The 20,755-nt window shown below is 38.1% G+C and overlaps 1 protein-coding gene across 1 annotated transcript; it reads left to right on the plus strand.

Annotated features, from left to right (window-relative positions):
- Positions 1-4,956: 4,956 nt before the first annotated feature.
- Positions 4,957-20,531, plus strand: LOC146797703 (uncharacterized). The gene is made up of 3 exons (XM_085627635.1): positions 4,957-5,066; positions 9,446-12,610; positions 20,504-20,531. Exons 2-3 carry the CDS (start codon positions 9,489-9,491, stop codon positions 20,529-20,531), a joined length of 3,150 nt encoding a protein of 1,049 aa, XP_085483761.1. The 5' UTR covers positions 4,957-5,066; positions 9,446-9,488.
- The last annotated feature ends 224 nt before the right edge of the window (positions 20,532-20,755 follow it).

Here is a 20,755-nt window from a genome sequence, read left to right on the forward strand (position 1 = left end):
TGCCAACACTTCTTGGATGAAGTGCTGACAGCCAATCAGATCTCAGGATGAGATGTGTGGTTAGGCTCCGCCCACATATATATATGCTTTTAAATGCTATTTTCTCAGGAAATACTGAACAGATTTACACCAGACCTGCAAAAGGCACTTCCTTGACCTTATGGCTACCTCTCTGCCAAATTTCAAGTAATTCTGTTCAGCCGTTCGGGCTGTAGCTGTGTCTAAAGGTCCTATGGAAAAATGCATGGGGAAAACGCGTTTTGGGACCCCCCTTTTTTCTCGGCCCCTGCTTGACGAATCCCCCCGAGACTTTCAGGGTAGGAGCGGAGCGTAGCGCCCCACCTATTTTGAAAATTTCGCGAGGATTCGTCGACCGGCGCCAAAGTTATTCCAAATAGAATGTTGCGGATTTCCTATGGAAACAGGGTCCTAACTATATCTACCTACTGGCGACCGCCAGTAGGTAATATATATATATATATATATATATATATATATATATTCACTGAAAAAACCATAGGTTTCACACACGTTATAGTTAGGAATTAGCATTTAAAAAACCTTGCAAATTCACTGAAAAAACCATAGGTTTCACACATGTTATAGTTAGCTGGACATTTCACTCGTAAAAAACCAATGAAATTCCCCTGTTATAGTTAGTGCAGGCAACTATAACTCACGCGACCGCAATCCTCTGCTGATGACGTCAGATATTACATCACTGTATTTAGACACCTATTTACCCATGTCTTCTTCCATTAATCTTTAGCTATACACATATTACAAATATTTATTTTTCATAAAGACACATATGTCATCAGTGATGTAATATCTGACATCATCAGCAGAGGATTGCGGTCGCGTGAGTTATAGTTGCCTGCACTAACTATAACGGGGGAATTTCATTGGTTTTTTACAAGTGAAATGTCCAGCTAACTATAACATGTGTGAAACCTTCGGTTTTTTCAGTGAATTTGCAAGGTTTTTTAAATGCTAATTCCTAACTATAACGTGTGTGAAACCTATGGTTTTTTCAGTGAATTTGTACGGTTTTTTAAATGCAATTTTTTTTTGAGATTTTTGGTAAACCTATGTATAAAATAATATATGTACTATATCCTGCAATATGGAATGGATAATTTTTTTTTTTATGCATTTTTTTCCATGCGCGTACGGTAAGCTGACGCTACGCGCTCCGTACATCATAAGTACGGTGCGCTTACGTGATACGATGCGCGTACGGTAAGCTGACGCTACGCGCTCCGTACGTCATAAGTACAGTGCGCTTACGTGATACGTACGTGACGTACGCGTACACGCGGAAGCAACGTCGCGGTTACGCAGGGGCGTGTAATGCGCATGCGTGAGTGCGTCTTACGTACGCGCTCCGTAAGCGTCATGTTCGCGCATGCGTACTTGTTTCCGAGCGCGTACCGTAAGCTTACGGAGCGCGCATGGTAGGTCATGTGATCCACAAAGAACACTTTTCATTGGTTGAAACTACTTTCAGTTCCAGAAACTTCCCACACCACACCCATTCCCCTCATTACTGCTTGAGATCCCCTAGGAGAAGGAGCTGAATTGACATTGAGATACAATGGCAGAACAGCAGACCTCTTCTGAGAGTGAGGCTAGCAGCACCACCATCATCCAGAGAAGGAGGAAACAAAATAATTCTTTTGTATGGGAGTATTTTACTTTTCCAGAGGGGGAGAAAAAGGTCAATGCTCCATTGGTCACTTGCACACTTTGTGACCGTGTTTTATCTAGAGGAAATCCAAGGAAGAAGTATTCCTTTGGAAATCACTCTATGATGAGACACCTTAGGGATAAACATCCCAGGACCTTTGCTCGACATACTGGAGAAAACTCTTCAGTAAGTCACCAGAGCCCAACCTCAGAAGCTCAGCCGAGTACATCATCGGCAGCTCAGCTGGGCCCTTCCTCTGAGGTGGGAGCATCACCTTCTTCTGCTCCTCTGGACGTTAACCCTCGATTTGGGAGGGTTGCAATGAGGTGTACAACGTGTTGTGGTCTTATTGTTTTTGGGGAGACCAGTGTTTCCCTTATTAACAATAAGATAGACCAGCACGTTTGTAGACGCTCATAATATTCCCATTCTTTCTTTCCTCCATCCCTGTATTAACCCAACGGCTCTTTTAAGAGCCAACCTTACCTCACAATTTTTGTTAGTTTTTTTTTAAGCTTTCCTTTTTGTAAAAATTTTTTTGCCGTGCGCGCACGGACGCGTAATCGCGGAATAGTTACGCGAAGTTTGCGGAATTTTTCTCGCGGAATTTCTCCATTTACGCCGTGCGCGAACGCTGCGCGCATTCGGCGATTTTTGGAAAAAAAAATTAAAATTAATTTTTTGATCTTGGGGGTCCTTCTGGGACCCCCTGACAAAGGCTAGGGGGTCAGGAACTGTCCAGCCTGCCCCCTTTTCACGTTATCCACCTTTGTTTTTCACCCCCTCAGACTGCTAGAGACAAAATGGCGGCCGACACTTCCTGGTTTCGACCGATTCGAATGTTTACTGAGATCAATCAGAATCGCGCTCGCGCACGGCAGTGTGCGCGTACGGTAAGCTTACGGCACGCGCTCGGAGCGCGCCCATAGATATATATATATTGATTTAAATGCTATTTTCTCAGGAAATACTGAACAGATTTACACGAGACCTTCAAAAGGCACATTCCTGACCTGAGGGCTACCTCTCTGCCAAATTTCAAGTAATTCTGTTCAGCCGTTCGGGCTGTAGCTCGGACTAAAGGTCCTATGGAAAAATGCATGGTGAAAACGCGTTTTGGGACCCCCCCTTTTTCTCAGCCCCCGCTTGACGAATCCCCCCGAGACTTGTAGGGTAGGAGCGGAGCGGAGCGCCCCACCTATTTTGAGAATTTTGCGAGGATTCGTCAATCGGCGCCAAAGTTATTCCAAATAGAATGTTGCGGATTTCCTATGGAAACACGGTCCTAACTATAACTATCTACTGGCGACCGCCAGTAGATAACTACTGGCGACCGCCAGTAGATAATATATATATATATATATCTATATATATATTACCTACTGGCGGTCGCCAGTAGGTAGTTATAGTTAGGACCACGTTTCCATAGGAAAACCTCAACATTCTATTTTGAATAACTTTGGCGCCGGTCGACGAATCCTCGCGAATTTCTCAAAATAGGTGGGGCGCTACGCTCCGCTCCTACCCTGAAAGTCTCGGGGGGATCCGTCAAGCGGGGGCTGAGATAAAAGGGGGGTCCCAAAACGCGTTTTTCCCATGCATTTTTCCATAGGACCTTTAGACAGGGCTACAGCCCGAACGGCTGAACAGAATTACTAGAAATTTGGCAGAGAGGTAGTCCGTAGGTCAAGGAAGTGCCTTTTGTAGGTTTGGTGTAAATCAGTTCAGTTGATTTTGAGAAAATAGCCTTTAAATCAATATATATATCTGAGCCAGCTTACGGTACGCTTACCGTACGCTTACGGTAAGCGTACGGTGGCGTGCGCGAGCGCGATTCTGATTGGCTCTTAGATCTTAGTAAACATTCGAATCGGCCGAAACCAGGAAGCGGCGGCCGCCATTTTGTGTATTTCACTCTGAAAAAAAAGAGTGAAAACAAGGAAAGGGGGCAATGAGGAGAGTTACAGACCCCCTAACAATTGTAAGGGGGTCAAAGAAGGACAGAAAAGTACAAAAAAAACATTTATTGATTTTAAAAAAAATCACGGGGTACGCGTACGGTAAGCTCACGGTAAGCGTACGGTAAAAAAAATAAAAATAAATAAATGAAAATCAGATTTAAGAGTTTAGAAATTAGGGAGCTCTAAAAAGAGCTGTTGTGTTTATGGAGTCATTTTTTTAGTGGTACCTACAAGTAAGTACCGATGCAGAGTCTAAGGTTCAAGAGGAAGACTCTGTTCCCTTCATCATTGAAGTGCACACCATCTCCTCTATAAATGTCTTGCATGTCGTAACGCAAGTTGTTGTGGTAAATGGCACCCATACCATAGTCACGGAGGAAAGCAGAAACAGATTTGTTGACGTGCTTTCTTGCTTTGTCAATCTGTGGACAGAAATGATTGGACCAGTTCCATTTTTGCCTTTGGCATATGTTGGAAAACACAAAGGCAGTTTTAGGGAAAAGTGTAAACAGTTGTGCAAAGGTGTCCTTCATAAGCATTTCCAGACCTACCCCAGTCAAAGTGCCTAGGTCATTGCCACCACAGTGCACTATTATGAGGTCAGGGTGTTGGATTTGCATGAAGGATTTCACCAATGGCATCAATTGGTGCCACTTTAACCCTCTCTGACCAATCCATTTAATGTCTACATTTGGCAAAGCAAGGTCTCTCACCATATCTGTTTTCTCTGCAAACTTTTCACTCCAGAAGACATAGCTGTGCCCTACAATCCACACTGTGAACATCTTCAAAGGAGAACTGGATGCACTCAGGAGGTGTCTTTCAGTAGAATGGCAATATGAAAAGAAAGACAGTTTGGAAATGGAGGCATACATATTTTTTACAAAACAAAAAGAACTGATTGGCTGTTTCATACCATTCTAGAAAAAAAACTAGGCTGTATGTGAAAATTAATAGAAGCATGTTTTGTATTGGTACAAAAAAATGTGTAACCAAAGAACAGTACTATGGATTTGCAGTTAGGTTTGAAAAGTCAAGCACTCTTGCTCTGTGGAATTGAAACATTGTGTGTCGAACTTCTGACCTAACTGCACACAGCAGTGTTCCATGAGCTGTTGCTATGGTAGCAGGCAGAAGTCAAGTTGGGGGAAGGGTACTAGGCAGAAGTCAAGTTGGGGGCAGGGTACTTTTGGAAAAGGGTTGGTTTTCAACCAATAGAAATGTGTCATTACATTTGAAAAAAAGGGGGAAGCACTGAGATTTGAAACTTACATGTATATGTGTGGAAAAATAGAGGGAAAGTTTGCCATTATCTGGTTCTGCTGAGAGGAGAGAGGTGTACAGAACAGAGATCCTGGCTCTGATAATCTGCTGTTTGAGTGACACATTTCTTTCACAACTAACTAATTTTAAAGGTGAGTTTACAGTTTGAGAGGGGATGTATGTGGTAACTTAAGAAATGAATAATAGAAATGGGAATTGTTTTTGTTGTAGTTACACATGGTGGATTCATAATGTGTCAGTCTGTAAAAGAGATTTTCACTTGGCCCGAAAAAAAAAGAGCAGTAAGTGTGCTTTCAAATTGGCAAAGAAATTTCGTTTTGGCACTAATGTGAAAACATGACTGTGTGTGCATAGAAGAATTATAGGCAGAAATGTATTGCGTCTTGCTCTGGTGATTTCACAGTTGCAGTAGATGGAAAAGAGGAGCGAATTTTTGGGGGAAGAAGCAGAGGTTTAGCACACACCCATGTGCTTGCCATGTATAGTCATGCACAGTAATTAGAAGCGAGTGGGGTTTTCAGGTTTAAGTCTGTAATGCAAATACATTCAGCATCACTAAGGCTGGTTGCCCCTGCTGGAGTGTAGGCAGTCACAGAGAATGCACACGGTGGTGGTCTGAAAAAAAAACAGCTTGGACATGTGCATTTAAATAAATTTAAAAAAAAAGGTTTCAGAATGTGTCAGTCTGTAAAAGTGATTTCAAAGTGTAAAAAGAGATTTTCACTTGGCCCGAAAAAAAAAGAGCAGTAAGTGTGCTTTCAAATTGGCAAAGAAATTTCGTTTTGGCACTAATGTGAAAACATGACTCTGTGTGCATAGAAGAATTATAGGCAGAAATGTATTGCGTCTTGCTCTGGTGATTTCACAGTTGCAGTAGATGGAAAAGAGGAGCGAATTTTTGGGGGAAGAAGCAGAGGTTTAGCACACACCCATGTGCTTGCCATGTATAGTCATGCACAGTAATTAGAAGCGAGTGGGGTTTTCAGGTTTAAGTCTGTAATGCAAATACATTCAGCATCACTAAGGCTGGTTGCCCCTGCTGGAGTGTAGGCAGTCACAGAGAATACACACGGTGGTGGTCTGAAAAAAAAACAGCTTGGACATGTGCATTTAAATAAATTTAAAAAAAAAGGTTTCAGAATGTGTCAGTCTGTAAAAGTGATTTCAAAGTGTAAAAAGAGATTTTCACTTGGCCCGAAAAAAAAAGAGCAGTAAGTGTGCTTTCAAATTGGCAAAGAAATTTCGTTTTGGCACTAATGTGAAAACATGACTCTGTGTGCATAGAAGAATTATAGGCAGAAATGTATTGCGTCTTGCTCTGGTGATTTCACAGTTGCAGTAGATGGAAAAGTGGAGCGAATTTTTGGGGGAAGAAGCAGAGGTTTAGCACACACCCATGTGCTTGCCATGTATAGTCATGCACAGTAATTAGAAGCGAGTGGGGTTTTCAGGTTTAAGTCTGTAATGCAAATACATTCAGCATCACTAAGGCTGGTTGCCCCTGCTGGAGTGTAGGCAGTCACAGAGAATACACACGGTGGTGGTCTGAAAAAAAAACAGCTTGGACATGTGCATTTAAATAAATTTAAAAAAAAGGTTTCAGAATGTGTCAGTCTGTAAAAGTGATTTCAAAGTGTAAAAAGAGATTTTCACTTGGCCCGAAAAAAAAAGAGCAGTAAGTGTGCTTTCAAATTGGCAAAGAAATTTCGTTTTGGCACTAATGTGAAAACATGACTCTGTGTGCATAGAAGAATTATAGGCAGAAATGTATTGCGTCTTGCTCTGGTGATTTCACAGTTGCAGTAGATGGAAAAGAGGAGCGAATTTTTGGGGGAAGAAGCAGAGGTTTAGCACACACCCATGTGCTTGCCATGTATAGTCATGCACAGTAATTAGAAGCGAGTGGGGTTTTCAGGTTTAAGTCTGTAATGCAAATACATTCAGCATCACTAAGGCTGGTTGCCCCTGCTGGAGTGTAGGCAGTCACAGAGAATACACACGGTGGTGGTCTGAAAAAAAAACAGCTTGGACATGTGCATTTAAATAAATTTAAAAAAAAGGTTTCAGAATGTGTCAGTCTGTAAAAGTGATTTCAAAGTGTAAAAAGAGATTTTCACTTGGCCCGAAAAAAAAAGAGCAGTAAGTGTGCTTTCAAATTGGCAAAGAAATTTCGTTTTGGCACTAATGTGAAAACATGACTCTGTGTGCATAGAAGAATTATAGGCAGAAATGTATTGCGTCTTGCTCTGGTGATTTCACAGTTGCAGTAGATGGAAAAGAGGAGCGAATTTTTGGGGGAAGAAGCAGAGGTTTAGCACACACCCATGTGCTTGCCATGTATAGTCATGCACAGTAATTAGAAGCGAGTGGGGTTTTCAGGTTTAAGTCTGTAATGCAAATACATTCAGCATCACTAAGGCTGGTTGCCCCTGCTGGAGTGTAGGCAGTCACAGAGAATACACACGGTGGTGGTCTGAAAAAAAAACAGCTTGGACATGTGCATTTAAATAAATTTAAAAAAAAAGGTTTCAGAATGTGTCAGTCTGTAAAAGTGATTTCAAATTGAAAAAAGAGATATACACTTGCCCCCGAAAAAAAAAGAGCAGTAAGTGTGCTTTCAAATTGGCAAAGAAATTTCGTTTTGGGACTAATGTGAAAACATGACTCTGTGTGCATAGAAGAATTATAGGCAGAAATGTATTGCGTCTTGCTCTGGTGATTTCACAGTTGCAGTAGATGGAAAAGAGGAGCGAATTTTTGGGGGAAGAAGCAGAGGTTTAGCACACACCCATGTGCTTGCCATGTATAGTCATGCACAGTAATTAGAAGCGAGTGGGGTTTTCAGGTTTAAGTCTGTAATGCAAATACATTCAGCATCACTAAGGCTGTTTGCCCCTGCTGGAGTGTAGGCAGTCACAGAGAATGCACACGGTGGTGGTCTGAAAAAAAAACTGCTTGGACATGTGCATTTAAATAAATTAAAAAAAAAGGTTTCAGAATGTGTCAGTCTGTAAAAGTGATTTCAAAGTGTAAAAAGAGATTTTCACTTGGCCCCGAAAAAAAAAGAGCAGTAAGTGTGCTTTCAAATTGGCAAAGAAATTTCGTTTTGGCACTAATGTGAAAACATGACTCTGTGTGCATAGAAGAATTATAGGCAGAAATGTATTGCGTCTTGCTCTGGTGATTTCACAGTTGCAGTAGATGGAAAAGAGGAGCGAATTTTTGGGGGAAGAAGCAGAGGTTTAGCACACACCCATGTGCTTGCCATGTATAGTCATGCACAGTAATTAGAAGCGAGTGGGGTTTTCAGGTTTAAGTCTGTAATGCAAATACATTCAGCATCACTAAGGCTGGTTGCCCCTGCTGGAGTGTAGGCAGTCACAGAGAATGCACACGGTGGTGGTCTGAAAAAAAAACTGCTTGGACATGTGCATTTAAATAAATTTAAAAAAAAGGTTTCAGAATGTGTCAGTCTGTAAAAGTGATTTCAAATTGAAAAAAGAGATATACACTTGCCCCCGAAAAAAAAAGAGCAGTAAGTGTGCTTTCAAATTGGCAAAGAAATTTCGTTTTGGCACTAATGTGAAAACATGACTCTGTGTGCATAGAAGAATTATAGGCAGAAATGTATTGCGTCTTGCTCTGGTGATTTCACAGTTGCAGTAGATGGAAAAGAGGAGCGAATTTTTGGGGGAAGAAGCAGAGGTTTAGCACACACCCATGTGCTTGCCATGTATAGTCATGCACAGTAATTAGAAGCGAGTGGGGTTTTCAGGTTTAAGTCTGTAATGCAAATACATTCAGCATCACTAAGGCTGGTTGCCCCTGCTGGAGTGTAGGCAGTCACAGAGAATACACACGGTGGTGGTCTGAAAAAAAAACAGCTTGGACATGTGCATTTAAATAAATTTAAAAAAAAAGGTTTCAGAATGTGTCAGTCTGTAAAAGTGATTTCAAAGTGTAAAAAGAGATTTTCACTTGGCCCGAAAAAAAAAGAGCAGTAAGTGTGCTTTCAAATTGGCAAAGAAATTTCGTTTTGGCACTAATGTGAAAACATGACTCTGTGTGCATAGAAGAATTATAGGCAGAAATGTATTGCGTCTTGCTCTGGTGATTTCACAGTTGCAGTAGATGGAAAAGAGGAGCGAATTTTTGGGGGAAGAAGCAGAGGTTTAGCACACACCCATGTGCTTGCCATGTATAGTCATGCACAGTAATTAGAAGCGAGTGGGGTTTTCAGGTTTAAGTCTGTAATGCAAATACATTCAGCATCACTAAGGCTGGTTGCCCCTGCTGGAGTGTAGGCAGTCACAGAGAATACACACGGTGGTGGTCTGAAAAAAAAACAGCTTGGTTTCATAATGTGACAGTTTGTTATACAGATTTTCACTTGCCCAAAAAAAAAGAGGAGTTTGTGTGCATTCAAATTGGCAAAGAAATTTCGTTTTGTGACTATTGTGAAAAGAAATGTAGTAATATATTTAAATTCAATAAAGAATTTTTTTTTTAGTTTTTTTGCAGGTATTGCTGAAGAACAGTGAACAAAATTTAAGATGCCTACAAAATCTCGAGTTCAAAAAACGCTAAAAAAAAAACTATATTTGAGGACAACTGGAGGACCAAAGTTAGTAGAAGATGCTGATGTTGGGAAAAAGAAAAAATCTTCTGGTAAGCAAAAAAGACAATTCCTAAACAAAATATTGAAAACAAACAAAAATGTACAAAATGTCTGTTCTCGGAAAAATGTAACAAAACCTACAGAACAGCAAAAAATTGAGGATTTAGTTAATGCAAATATACCTTCTGCAATTGAAAAGTTTAACATAAACAGAAAAACAGCATTTAAAGAGATACGTAGAAAAATGTTTCAGAGAAGAGTTATGTCCAATTTGATAAAGGATATAAAGAAATATAAGCAAAAGGCTAAATATTATAAGAGAAAAAAAGAAATTGAAGCCATTGCAGCAAAGGCATTAGAATTAAAAAGGAAACTATTCATATTAATTTTGAATAGGATGCGTACATTAGATAAAATGGTTAATGTACTGAAATCACAAAGCAAAAGCAAAAGAGTAGTGAACAGAACAAATTTTTGTAAAGTGTTTTTAGGAAAGTGGATGCATAGCTCAAGTAGTGAACCTTTTTTTAATGAAGAGAGCTATTTTCAAAGTAATAGTTTGCTGCATGCAGTTGACACCAGAGGTCGTTCATACGAAGTAAAAAATGGTTGCATAATGGAGAAGGAGATAATGGTTCCAAGAGATGAGGTACAAGTGATGGCAGATGAGGCAATGGGGAGACGTCCTAAAGCCCCAGTGTACACTTGGAATTGTAGTAGTATTTGCACTGTGCGTCAGGAATCTATTGACAGATTTCGAGAGTTTCTAAGAGAATATAGTAAAAAAAGTGTAAAACAAAAGATTAAGGTGCTTCAAAGTCTGGATCCATGCAGAGTGAGAGAGAATACTGGTTTGCAGGGTCATTCTCTTGCTTGTCTATCTAGAAAAGTGTGCAATAGTGTTTTCCATCATTTTAGGATGCTGGCTGTTCATCATACTGAAATGAGAAAGTTTGTGAGACGGTTGTATTTTGCCAAAAGTCCAGCAATAAAGTTAAATGAATTGAATAGGGCTCTGTTCCGAGGAACGGTATCAGATGTAGAGAAGGTTGTTGATGAAATTCAGTTTTGTTACTTTGGTCCTGAACAAAACAGTGCAGAGAAGGACACAGTAAATGAGGCAGAAGTGGAAGAGAATGTAGAACCTTGTGTAAGTAAGACATTTAATGATCACATAACAAAATTTGCAATAGTCTCTAATGAAAGACCAAATGTTACTTGTATTTGTTGCCGCAGAACTCATTATAGAAAACAAACTAGGAATGTTGATCTCTACAGAAAGAGTGAAAATGAAGATAATTATAAGTGGATGGATTTTGCAACATATATATTTCTTGAAAATTGTTTTGAATTGGGTGAAGATCAGCGTATTTGTAAATACTGCTACAACAAGTTAGAGGAAAATAGAATGCCGACCAGAGCTGTACATAATAATTTAGAATTGGATGCTATTCCTGCTGAACTTTCTGAATTAAATACATATGAGTCTATACTCATTCAATGTGTTCATCCGTTCCAGACCATAGTACGTATGGAGCCCAAAACTGGTAAATTACCTCCTTCAGATTTAGTGAGAGGTTTAAAAGGTAGAGTGGTGTATTTGCCCTTGGATTTGAAAAAAAATATGGAAACTATTGATGCGGATACTTTGGAAACTGAACCATTAATTATTCTGGTTAATGGTGTACCTACAAAGAATAAGAAGATTTGGCAGGAGCTGGTAGATGTGCGGAAAGTACAAAGAGCAAATTTGTATTTGAAAAAAAATAACAAATGGTATGAATCAATTTATATAGTAGAAGAAGAAGAAGAAGAAGATTTACAAGGAGATACAGAAACACCAAGTGGACAAATTGAAAAAGTGGACAAGTCAAAGGAAGAAGAAATTTATGAACATTTTAGCATACATCCTCTCCATTCGAAAGAAGTTATGGGAGACAATATTGATCTCTTTCAGATGAAGAAAGCAAAAGGAAATCCCGTGAGTGTATGGGAGGAGAGCTTGGAAGCTCGATGTTTTCCCCAGCTGTTTCCTAAAGGAAAAGGAGGACGATACGATGAACGTCCGGAACAGATTCCAGCTTCTGAGTATCGGACTACAAGACTATATGCTGAAGATCCCAGATTTCGACAAAGTATCCCTTATTTGTTCCATCTTTTATTTGAAAGCGACTTGTCTGCACTGTCTTATGCAGTAAATCACATTTTAAAAAGTGGAGTACATTTACAAAATGTGTCTGCTAAGGATTTTATGGAGAAAGTGCAGCACCGAGATGATCATTTGGAAACACAACTGATCAATCTGATGGCTTGTCAGCGTGGGACAAATGAATATTGGTACCGACGCCATGGTGAACTAAAATGCATGTTACGCAATTTAGGAACACCAACATGGTTCCTTACCCTAAGCTGCGCCGAGTACGCTTGGGATGATTTACTGGATTTTCTACGAGAGGCCAATTCAAACATTGAAAACATCGAATACAAGACAGCAGGAGAACTGTGCTCATTGGATCCGGTTAATGTTTGCAGATATTTCAATCATAGATTTGAGGCTATGATGTCCTTCATCTGCAATAAAAAAAATCCACCCCTTGGAGAAGTAGTGGATTTCTTTTGGAGAAAAGAGTACCAGGCAAGAGGTGCTCCTCATATTCATATGCTGCTGTGGATCAAGGATGCCCCAAAGTTTGGAACAGATACTGATGAAGCAGTGTTATCTTACATTGAAGAATATGCAACATGTGCTATACCTAAAAGCACAGAAGAGTACAAGTTAAAGGAGCAAGTTCTACGTTTCCAAAGTCATCGGTGTGGAAAATACTGTCGACGGAAATACAAGAGCAAAGAAAAATACTACACTAAATGTCGATTTGGATTTCCTAGACCTGTTCTTACAAATGGAAGAGTCAACAGTTTTATGTCAGCTGTGAGACATACTATCACAAGAAAATCACCTAAGAATACCTACAACCTTAAAAGAAAAGAAGAATCAAAAAATATAAATGACTACAACCCAGTCATTTTATCCATGTGGAACGCTAACATGGATATACAGTATGTTGCTGACAATTCCATTGCTGTTGCTCGATATGTAACGTCTTACATTACGAAATCAGAAAAAACAGAATTGAAGGAAATGTGGGAAGAGATTTCTCACGAGAAGACTGTCAGTAAGAAGCTGTACAGTTTCAGTTTGAAGATGTTATCGCATCGAGAAATTGGATCCTACGAATGTTCAGATAGATTATCTTCTGCAAGTCTCTACTCGAAGTCAAGAAGAATAATTTGGGCAAGTTTAGGCCTTGCAGCAATGAGAAATCGGGTACTGAAATCTGTTGGAGAAATTGAATATTTGGCACAGTTCGAACCTGAAAGTACAGATATATTGAAAACAAACATGTTGGACACATATTATCCCAAGAGAAGTCATCATCTGGAGAACATGTGTCTCTATGAAGTGCTGCAGAACTACATTTATTCACGGAAAGCTGCAGAAGACATCAATAATGGAAAATATAAAGTCGTTGGTGAAGAAGGATGTTTGGTGAAGCAAACCAAAGGAAGTTTGATAAATCACCGGAAGCTGAGTTGCGACACTACCGACAAGAAAGAATTTTACTACTTGGCTCTTTTACAGTTGTTTAAACCATGGCGTTCAGAGGATGAACTACTGGGAGAATTCCAGAGCTATGAAGATTCTTTTAATGCTTGCAAAGACAGCATACAATGCAGTACATTCTCAACTTATCTGCAAATGTTAAATGAAGAAATTGAACAGGAAACTACAATTGCAGCAGAAATTGCTAGAGACAGTTCTCAGGACAGCCAAAGTTCAGGAACATACAGTCAAGATCCCCTAGGACAACCAATCGTTGAAAATGAAGCATCAATAGCCATGAATGAAGTGGAAACGGCTATGAATCAAGCTCAAGAAGAATTTATAGACTTAGAAAATTTGGAAAGACAACTGAATCAAGAGCAGCAACAAATTTATGAAGAGATCAAAAACAAAATTGAACACGGATTTCTACATGAAAAAAAAGAGTGCTCATGCACATCATTTCATCCAATCAGGATGTATGTAAGCGGACAAGCTGGCACTGGAAAAAGTTTCCTAATTAAAGTCATCAGAAGCTACCTAAAGCAAAAAACAGATTCTACTTTGTCTTGTGTGGTTACTGCTCCAACTGGGTTAGCAGCATATAACATAAAAGGAATCACCTTACATCGTTTGCTAATGTTACCAGTGGAGCATGAGAACAAAATACAATTCAACAAGCTAACTGGAGAAGCATGCTTGGAAGTTTCAAGAGTATTGAAGAAGATGCAAGTTCTCATTATTGATGAGGTGAGCATGGTATCAAACTTAATGCTTGCCTTTGTGCATTTAAGAATGCAGCAAATTTTGAAGACAGACTATGACGTGTTATTTGGTGGAAAACACGTCATCGTTTTTGGGGATCTTTTGCAACTTACTCCGGTTAAAGGACAACCAGTGTTTAATACTGTGACACATGAAGACACGAAGAAGTCATTGGGAAGCATCGGTAATACAAATATTTGGTCCTTCTTTGAGTACAAGGAACTTACAACTAATATGAGGCAAGCAAACGATGAAGAATATGGAAGTATTCTGAAAGATATCAGGATTGGACTACTCACAGAAGCTGGCAAAAAAGCATTACAGACTCGGCTGCTACATAATTTATTTCCAAAGGAAGAAATAGTTGCAGAGAAGATATACAAGAACATTGCAGAAAACAAAAGTGTCATCTGCTTAATGCCAACTCTACGTGAATGCTCAATATTCAATGAGGAGCTTTTGAAATTGGAAAAGGAAGAGATCATGAAATTTGAAGCAGTGGACAAAATTGAGGATGGAAGAATTACTGTCACAGTAACAGGCAAACTGAAAAATAAATTGGACTCACTAGAGAAGAACATCTCCAAAACAGCAGGATTAGAAAAAAATCTATATGTTTGCATGAACTGTAGAGTGTTTTTAAGGAGAAATTTGGATGTTGAAAAAGGCTTAGTAAATGGAGCGATGGGAAGAGTTGTGGGTTTTATTAATTATCAGAAAAAAGATGGAATTGAATGGTTAAAAATAAAATTTGATCAGATAGAGGAAGTTAAAGACATTTGTCGTTGTTCAGTTCGTTTCATGCTTGTGAAAGACTTATATGTACGTAGGAAGCAGTTTCCGTTTTCTCTAGCATATGCTGTAACTATTCACAAGTCTCAAGGATTGACTGTAGATTGTGCATTTGTGAACATTGGATCTAGTGTGTTCAAAGAAGGTATGGCATATGTTGCTTTGTCACGAGTCAAAACATTATCAGGTTTATTCATGATAGACTTCGATGACTCAAAAGTTAGTGCTGATACAAACTGTGTAAAGGAGTATAATAGATTAAGAAGAAGCTATGCTCCTCATTTAGGTCAGTATCCTGTGTTGGAGAAACGTGTAGTTTCTCGTAAAAGGAGAAATGAGAATATCTGTAATGAAGATGTAGAGAAGAGGAAAAAAAAGAGGAGTGATGTAATTGCAAGCAAAAAGAATAAGGAAAATGAAGAACAGGTTGTAGGATGTCATTTTGAAAATAGCTCTGGTGTCAACTGCTACGCAAATGTAGTGCTGAATGTTGCTTTTTATCTGGAAAGTTTGCAAGAGCAGATAATAATAAATCAGGGAAAAAGATTCTGTTCAGAGCTCAGTCTCCTTTTTCAAAAGCTGAGTAAAGATAAAACTCAAATAGAAAGTGCTACTGATATTAGAAAACTTTTAGATGTATGTTCAGGACGAACACAGTTTTCTCAAAATGAACAGCAAGATGCTCACGAATTTTTGATGTATTTTCTTCAGGTAGTGGAAGAAGAAGGAGTTCCCATTGACATTTTTTTTGGTCTCTCTTATAAATGGGAACATAGTTGTGATAATTGTTATAATATAAGTGGTTCTATTGTTGATAATGAAAGGTTTATTTATTTGACATTGCCAGAGAGTAAAACAGTCACTTTTGCAAACTTAGTTAAAGATGCTAATCATAGCATGAAATGTGGTGAGTGTAATTCTGACATGTTATCAACATTAATTTTAAGGGAATACGGACAGTATGTAATTTTAATGATGCAACGATGTAGAGCTGATGGATCAAAATTGGATACTTTAATAAAGAAGTTTACAGGACAGCAATTATCAATTTCAGGAAAAACTTTTGTAACTGTTGCAATAATTTTCCATGATGGACCTACTGTTACTTCTGGACATTACACAGTTTATCTAAAATGTGAAAAAGGATGGACACTGTGTAATGATTCCCAATTGATTTTCAAACAACGTTTGCCTTTTGATTTAGCAAATTCCTATCTAATCTTCCTGAAACCTAAATTTTAGAGAGACTTGGCAAGATCTGGACAAAATAATTTTACCATTTTACAGGATTACCATTGCAATTTTGTAGAAAAAAGATTTTTAAAATTATCATTTGGCCTAAAGGAAAGATAACCAATTGTAATGTGGACTTTTTAAATTTTTAATGCAATTTTGAAAAACCAATAATTTAGAGATTATCGGTAACTTCTGCACATTTTAAATTTTGGAATGTTATTGGACTGCCACTGGAAATTTTTTCAAAAATAATTTCAAAAATTACTATTTGGCCATGTGGAAAAGTAAGCAATTCTATTGTGGACTAAATAAATTATTCGAAAAATTTTCGTGAACCAAAATGTTACAGAGAATCGGTGAGATCTGGACAGATTAAACTTTAGAATTTTAATGGTTTTCCCTTGGAAATTTATTCCAGGGAAAGAATAAAAAATACTATTTGGCCTAAAGGAAATAAAATCAGATGTATTTTGGAGTTATTTGAGATATATTATTGTGAATGTACTTCTGAAACAAAAATATCAGACGGTATTTTAAAGAAAAAAGTATTGTTTTTAGATGACATTTTTTAAGAATAATATGCATTTCTGTAATGATAAGTTTAAGTGAGAAGAGATTCTGGGCTTTTTTAATACAATCTTTGAGATTGTTATTTTTTTTTGCCCGCTGTAAAATGATGAATGCAATTGCTTTCACAATTTATAGTGAAATGCAATATATTCTGAAAACAGCAAAAATAAGGCAAAAATATTTTTTGGGAAAAAATGTAAATATGTGTACTGTATTATAAAATGTTTTAAAAATATTAATACTTTTTTCTTTTTTTTCAGATCGATATAGAAAATTTTCGTAAACTACAACCATTTTAAAAACTATTTTTTAAAAAAACAAATGAATAAATATTTTTTTCAGTGAGTATGGTAAGTCAATAGTAATAATTGTAGTCTTTCAAGGACCTTGTAATGTGAAAAATGATTTTTAGTGTTTTTTTTAAAAAATAAAAAAAAAGGTACGCTTACCGTACGCGTACGGTAAAAAAAAAAAGTTTTTTAAAAAAAATGTAAAAAAAAGATGAAAGATAAGGTTGGCTCTTAAAAGAACCGTTGTGTTCATGCAGGGACAGAGGAAAGGAACCATGGGAAAATCATTCAAAGCTACAAATGTGCTGATCTATTTTGTTATTCACTAGGGAAACACTGGTCTCCCTATAACAAATTAGAGCTTTACAAAATGTGCAATGAATATCAACCTTCCGAAATCGAGGGTTCATTTCCAGAGGGCCAGCAAAAGGAGATTCTCCCCCCACAGATGAAGGGCTCACCTGAGCTGCAGAAGAAGGAGTAAGCTCTGCAGGTGATGGTCCAGGCTGAGCTGCTGTGGATGTACTGGCTCGTCTTTCTGAAGAGTTACCTCCAAAAAGTTGAGCATGTGTCCTTTTGTGTACATCCTTGAGGTGCCTCATCATGGTGTGATTCCCAAAGGAATACTTCCTGTCAGGATTACCTCTAGAAAGTACACGCTGACACAGCTTGCAAGTAACTAAGGGTGCATTCACCTTTTGCTGGCCTTCTGGAAAAGTAAAATAATCCCAAACATAAGAAGGTTTTACTTTCCTCGCTCTCTGCCTCAAGACAGTGCTGCTGGTGCTAGCCTCACTCTCAGAAGAGCTCTGCTGTTCTGCCATCGTATCCCAAAGACAAACCAGCTCCTTCTCCCAAGGGATCACAAGCAGAAATGAGGGGAATGGGTGTGGTGTAGGAGAGTTCTAGAACTGAAAGTAGTTTCAACCAATCAAAAGTTGTGTTTCATGATCACATGACCTACCGTACGCTTACGGTACGCTTACGGTGCGCTTACGGCAAAAAGTACGCGTGCGCGTAAAAAAGACACGCGCTTGCGCACATGCGCATAACAGTCATTTCCCGGCACTTCCGCGTAACGTGCGCGTGTTGCGTAAGCGCGCACGCGTCCCACGCGCAGTACGCGCGGCTACGCAAAGTGCGTAACTATACGCAAGCAGCGTAGATAGATTACGGACGTTGCGTAAACCGTACGCTTACCGTGAGCTTACGGTACGCGTACTATAAAAAAAAAAAAAAAAAAATCTGGAAATAAATTTTACATGTTTATTTTAAAAAATATATATAAAAAAAATATTTAAGGATTTTAAAAATTAAAGCATAGTCTTTATAAAAGATAAGAAAATTAAAATAAAAATATGTTTGAAAAAAATGAAGAATATAAAAAAAAAATAGCATTTAAAAAACCTTGCAAATTCACTGAAAAAACCATGGGTTTCACACACGTTATAGTTAGGAATTAGCATTTAAAAAACCTTGCAAATTCAATGAAAAAACCATGGGTTTCACACACGTTATAGTTAGGAATTAGCATTTAAAAAACCTTAGAAATTCACTGAAAAAACCATAGGTTTCACACACGTTATAGTTAGGAATTAGCATTTAAAAAACCTTAGAAATTCAGTGAAAAAACCATAGGTTTCACACATGTTATAGTTAGCTGGACATTTTACTCGTAAAAAACCAATGAAATTGCCCCGTTATAGTTAGTTCAGCTAACTATAACTCGCGCGCCCGCAATGCACTGCTGATGACGTCACATATTACATCACTCATGACATGGTCAGTGACATCACTCATGACATCACTGATGACATCTCAAATGACATCACTGATGACATCACTGATGACATCATCTAGTGAATGTGTGTTATTCTGAAAATTAAATATGTTTTATATATGTATATCTCATGGTCGATGGAAGAATAAATGGGTATATAAGTGTCTAAATGGATGATTTGTTTTTGAAAAATTGATTGTGTAACTGACTGATTAAGTGTATCATAGTGAATACATGGCTTAGTGAATAATGTTTAAATATGTAAATATCTGTATCAGTCTCTCACTTTGTGTATAAGTGGCTGCATGGGTTGGTGAGTAGCTACATGGGTGCCTATTTAGGTTATTAGTTGTTTTTTTGAGTATCAGTCTGAGTGTCTGCATGGTTCGGTGGGGGGTATTACGTAGTGCATCGGTGCATGAATGAGTGACTCACTGTTTGTATGTGTTGAACACAGCATGTGTGCAGGACTGTATGGGTGGATGAGTGTGTGTATGGGTGTGTTAGTGAGTGAATGACTGTCTCAATAGTGTCTTCAGGAGTAACTACATACGTTTTAAACTAGTATATGTGACTATTGGTGTATATATGTGAGTATATGTGAAAGTGAGAGATTGAAAGAGTTCCTGTATGAATAAGTATGTGTTTCTATAAGTGATTGTTTAAAAGACTAAGTATGTGTAAGTTTCCGTAGAAGTAAGTGTGGTGGTGTGTGTATAACTGTATATGCAAGTAAATGTATGTTTGATTCTTTATTAGCATGAGTGACTATGTGTGTGAGTAACTCTATGGATGAGTGGCATTGTGTAACAGGATGTATAGATGTATGAGTACATATGATGAGTGAGTACATGTATGAGTGACTGTATAGGACTGTTGGTGAATGAGTGGATGTGTATGTGGATCTTAGAATTACTGAAGAGGTTGTTGTAACTGGTATTGGTATGTCCATTGTTTTGAAATTTTTAGTCTCTATTTTTGAATGTGTGTATCAAAGCTTATATTAAGGTGAGAGGAGGTCTGCCACTCTATCACAAGGATGATGTCATCAGTGATGTCATCAGTGATGTCATTTGAGATGTCATCAGTGATGTCATGAGTGATGTCACTGACCATGTCATGAGTGATGTAATATGTGACGTCATCAGCAGTGCATTGCGGGCGCGCGAGTTATAGTTAGCTGAACTAACTATAACGGGGCAATTTCATTGGTTTTTTACGAGTAAAATGTCCAGCTAACTATAACATGTGTGAAACCTATGGTTTTTTCACTGAATTTCTAAGGTTTTTTAAATGCTAATTCCTAACTATAACGTGTGTGAAACCTATGGTTTTTTCAGTGAATATATATATATATATATATATGAGCCAAAATCCAACTTGTCAGAAAGTTTCAAATGTGCTGAAGCTTCTTGAGCAGGAAACTGACACCAATTAGTGCTGTTGCTGTTTATTCAAATGCAAGAAATGCCGCCATAATAAAAAAAAATAAAAAAAAAATATATATATATATATATATATATATATTTAGCAAAGCTTCCTCCCAAAACAGGAAAGCCGACGCCGTGTCTTATGCGCAGAATTTTCTTTATTCATCAGTTAAAACATTAGACGCGTTTCGCCTGTCCTGCAGGCTTGTTCACTAACAAATGTCATAAAGTTTTCCGCCATTTTTAAACATTTGGTGCATGCGTGCTACGTGTAGAACTACTAAACAATAAAAATTGACAACAGACTCGTAGTTCGAACTTAACAAAGACTCAAAGGAAGCTCATAGACACAATTACATGGAGTCATCTCGAATTAATACATTCATTTGACCCTGTGCATGAAAATCACTAACAATTCTTCAAGCAATCACTGATTAAATAATTGTTGACAAAATTAAACATAATCCGTCTTTTCATTGAAAGCAGGAAGATAAATGGATTGAAACTTGAGTAAGTGAAAATACCGATCATGAATAGACAACTTTATATACAAGCATCAGACATGTAGATGGCCTTAATGCTATTAAGCATTATCTGGGTGCTAGGCCTATACAACTTTGGCACCATACCCAGATGTTACTAACAATGACCGCTACCTGTTTAAATAACAACTATTTTTTGTTCAATGGAGAATTGTTTCATCAAGTGTGGGGGACTGCGATGGGCACCTGCTTCGCC

Source organism: Triturus cristatus, chromosome 9, assembly GCF_964204655.1.
Source record: "Triturus cristatus chromosome 9, aTriCri1.1, whole genome shotgun sequence".
Lineage (NCBI taxonomy): Eukaryota > Metazoa > Chordata > Amphibia > Caudata > Salamandridae > Triturus > Triturus cristatus.

What these genes read in the sequence shown, in the direction of transcription:
- LOC146797703 (XM_085627635.1), top strand. Translation starts at nt 9,489, where the DNA reads ATGCCTACAAAATCTCGAGTTCAAAAAACGCTAAAAAAAAAACTATAT. An exon ending in AACGCTAACATGGATATACA is followed by an intron (nt 12,611 to 20,503) that starts GTATGTTGCTGA and finishes CATTGAAAGCAG; the next exon opens with GAAGATAAATGGATTGAAAC.